The sequence below is a fragment of the Cynoglossus semilaevis genome, chromosome 17 (assembly GCF_000523025.1).
Source record: "Cynoglossus semilaevis isolate Cse_v1.0 chromosome 17, Cse_v1.0, whole genome shotgun sequence".
NCBI classification, from domain to species: Eukaryota; Metazoa; Chordata; class Actinopteri; order Pleuronectiformes; family Cynoglossidae; genus Cynoglossus; species Cynoglossus semilaevis.
This window is the reverse complement of record NC_024323.1, coordinates 7,606,204-7,609,904: the sequence shown is the minus strand read 5'-3', so window position 1 is coordinate 7,609,904 and position 3,701 is coordinate 7,606,204. Positions and strand designations below refer to the sequence as shown.

The following is a 3,701-nucleotide window of genomic DNA, read 5'->3' as shown; positions in this document are numbered from 1 at the left end:
TTCCAAACACACTGCTTAGGTACTGGTTTCATTTCAGCGTTGCTAGGCTGATGACCTAAACATTTCATGTACTTATGTTTTAATCTTTTAGCTGTTTCTTTAGGAGATCTTCAAGGATTTCAGCTGGAAAACTTTGTATATTTAACATCTTTTTTTTGTTTGTTTGTTTTTACTACATCTGAAACTAGTTTCCACACATTCTCACCTCCGTACTTGGATCCATCTCCAGTGACAGCATTCACTGACAGGTTGGTTCTGATGTACCCAGGACTGATGACAGTGACTGGGATCCCGTAGTGATCTATTTCTGCACGTAAACAGTCAAAGTAGGCCTGGGTGGCGTGTTTAGAGGCTGCATCTAAACAGTGTTGAAAGAAATACAGAGACAATGTTAATTTCATCCTGGCAGACATTAAATGTCTTTTTTTTTAATTACAATTTATTAGACCAAACTTACAGGCTGATCTGTATGGGATGGCGATCTTGCCCTGAACACTGCTGATTACCACAATGTGACCACTACGTTGTTTAACCATGGCAGGCAGCAGAGCTGTGATAGAGGAAAGATCCTGCATAAATAATAAGACTTCTTCTTTTTCAAGTATGAATCTGTCACTCACCCTGTGTCAGAGCAATGGGTCCAAAGTAGTTTGTTTCCATAACACTCCGCTGCACAGAGAGATCGGTGTCCAGTATGTTACCACGGTAACTGACTCCGGCATTATTAATGAGGACATCCACTCGTCCATGACATTTAAGGATCTGTTCTACAGCTCTGTCCATTGTGTCTGTGTTGGCCAGGTCAAAGATCACAGTGCAGGGAGGGTGAGTCTAAAGGTGAAAGAGGAAAAAAAATGAATAAATGACTGCACACAAATATAGAGTGAACTCAGTATGAACAGTATTAAAGCACAATGTCCTTGAAATTCAAATTCCCCGTTGTTGCTGAAGAAAAATAACCCCAGACCAAGCTGCTACACCACCATGCTCTACAGTGGATATATCCTTTCTGTTCATTTGTATCCAAAATGGTTTGGCTTTACACCTACACTAACAAATGATCTCACCACAGTATTGTCAATATTAAAAACTGTAGTTGTTTTTTTAAAAAGTCTTCTTTTCAAATTAATTAATCAATTGTAACTACCTTCTTCTGTGTGTCTGCTGACCTCGCTGTGAGCTCCTGTGCCACTTCCTGCAGCCGGCCTGCGTCACGACCACATAGCACCAGGCGTGCACCGGCAGCATGAAAGGCACGTGCACATTCTGTGAAGACAAATCACAACAAGTCATTGATTGGTTTAAAGATAGGACATGCTAGCACCTGAAATGTACCAATGGTCAAAAGCAAAGATAGGACATGCTAGCACCTGAAATGGTCCAACCAATGGTGAAAAGCGTAAAACAAAAAGAGGAGCCTGACCTTTGCCCAGTCCAGAGCTGGCCCCTGTGATGACCACCACAGCATCCTGCAGAGAAACTACCGATCTGAGGCGTGCAAGGACTCGATATAAAACCAAAACCCCAACACTTGCCAACATCAGTGGCATCATCCCTCCTGTCAGCACTCGCTCCATGACCGGTAATCTTCTGACTGCAAGTTGTATTTATGTAAGGTATTAATGTACAAAATCAAATTCTCAAAATATGTTAAGAAAATGACAATTGTGGTTATTTTTCTAATTGCTCCTGCTTATTTTTAATATTTGGTCTTTAAACTAAACTATAAACTAGTAATATCTACAATAAAGGCGTGCTTCCATTGATGTGACTCAAATTGCTTTCAAAAATCTTCACATTTAAACAGTAATTTTTAAATGTTTCACCAGCTTTGACTTTTGTTTTCTTCAAAAAGCTCCATGTTTGAAGGATGGAGAAAAGGTACCGAAGCTATCGGGTTCCTTGAAGCCGGTTTGTGTTGATTTATACATGTACTACAAATTATCCACAAGAAACGACGTTACATAGTTGTACAACTCAAAAACATCACACATGTAACAACGTTTGTCAACAAAGTCTACACTGCCAGGTGTGGACTAACGATGTGATGCTAACATTAGTTAGCCTTAACGTCAAGAAAACAACAAACCTAATAACATAACTGTTTAGATGTTTCCCTCACTTTAACAGTGTAATTGTTGCATCAACATCAATACGAAAGGTGAAGATATAAAACGGAGAAACGCACAAACCTTGATGTTCTACTGTCAGGGCACTTCCTGCTGTTTGACGCAGTGAATTGTGGGGATTTCAGTTTGCACGTCCAGTTCGTACGGCGACTCGGAAGCACAAAAAAGGTAAAACCAAAAAGAGAGGGGGAAAGTCGTAATTTCTTAAGACTTGTTCTAAAAAAAGAATAAAAATATGTAAACTGTTTGAAAATAGAGATTTTAGTAAAAAAAAATGTTGCTGACAATAAAAACAACCGATAGTAACTATTCATGTTAGATTTCAACGACATGAAGGATGCCTCCACGTGGACGACTGTTGATAATGCAACTACATACTGTACATCTTCTTCCTCGGGTGTGTAGAAATAGCTACCAAAGGGGTAACAGGGGTGTGTCGCCGCCTGTGCAGATGTCAGAATGAGTAGGCAAGAGGGAGGTAACAAGGTATCTAACAAAACGTCTCTCAATGAACATTTCAAACTGTACAGTAAACGGACTGCAGGGGCAGAAGATATGAACAGATGCCCCGGGCAGTGGCAGCTAGAAAAACAAAGGCTAAAATTCACAGATGAGAATCAGACGAAAGTCAGATGAATAACTCAAATAATGTATAGATATGGCCAAAGTATAGTCACATTTTGGTATAATAAATTATAAAGTAATGATACTAATTAGCTATCACCTGGTGTCGTGCAGGACGCTTGTGATTGGATAACGAGGCGCATCCGTGCCCTTTAAAAGCTGAAGGAAGCGGTAATAGCGGACTGTTATGGTTGCAAAATGGCGATGTGTAAAGGCGCAGAGAAAAGAGTTTGCCATGTAGAAAAATTGCATTTGTTCGACAACATGTAAACAGTGAAATGGTGAGGCTACAAGGAGCAGAGGTGGTGAAGGTGCAGGAGTTTAAGTACCTAGGATCAACTGTTCAGAGCAGCAGAGACTGCGGCAGAGAGGTGAAGAATAGAATGTAGGTAGGATGGAACAGCTGGAGAAAAGTGTTAGGAGTGATCTGTGATAGAAGAGTGTCAGCTAAGGGTTACAGGACGGTGGTGAGACCAGCCATGATGTATGGTTTAGAGGCGGAGCTGGAGGTGGCAGAGTTAAAGATGCTAAGATTCTCTTTAGGAGTGACAAGGATGGACTGGATCAGGAATTAGGTCATTAGAGGGACAACACAGACAGGAAGGTTTGGAGAAAAAGCTAGAGAAGCCAGATTGAGATGGTTTGGACGTGTGTGGATGAGGGACAGTGGATACATTGGTAGAAGAATGCTAGAGATGGAGCTACCAGGGAGGAGAAAGAGAGGAAGGCCAAAGAGGACATACAGTATTTGGATGCAGTGAGGGAGGACATGCAGATAGTTGGAGTCATAGTAGAAGATGCAGAGAACAGGGAGAAATGGAAAATGGTGATTTAGTGTGGCAACCCTTGGAAAAAAAGGGACAAAGCCGAAAGAAAAAGAAGAAGAATGATACATACATGCTTTGGCCTTTTGTTGGGTTGACTTCTGTTGCTGGTCTGTTCATTTCT

The 3,701-nt window shown here is 41.0% G+C and overlaps 1 protein-coding gene and 1 long non-coding RNA gene across 2 annotated transcripts in view; one reads left to right on the top strand and one right to left on the bottom strand.

The window, feature by feature from the left end:
* dhrs7b (dehydrogenase/reductase (SDR family) member 7B) overlaps positions 1-2,328 on the bottom strand; it is a 3,074-nt gene extending 746 nt beyond the window's left edge. The window contains exons 1-6 of the mRNA XM_008329771.3: positions 2,193-2,328; positions 1,424-1,594; positions 1,148-1,266; positions 621-831; positions 458-550; positions 206-358 (exon numbers count right to left, since the gene is read on the bottom strand). Coding sequence (XP_008327993.1) covers positions 206-358; positions 458-550; positions 621-831; positions 1,148-1,266; positions 1,424-1,577 — 730 coding nt within the window. The 5' untranslated portion in view covers positions 1,578-1,594; positions 2,193-2,328. The remainder of the gene's footprint in view (positions 1-205; positions 359-457; positions 551-620; positions 832-1,147; positions 1,267-1,423; positions 1,595-2,192) is intronic.
* The window catches only part of LOC107989873 (uncharacterized), a 13,817-nt gene continuing 12,327 nt past the window's right edge, over positions 2,212-3,701 (top strand). Inside the window, exon 1 of the long non-coding RNA XR_003052360.1 lies at positions 2,212-2,297. This is a non-coding gene — a long non-coding RNA (uncharacterized LOC107989873). The remainder of the gene's footprint in view (positions 2,298-3,701) is intronic.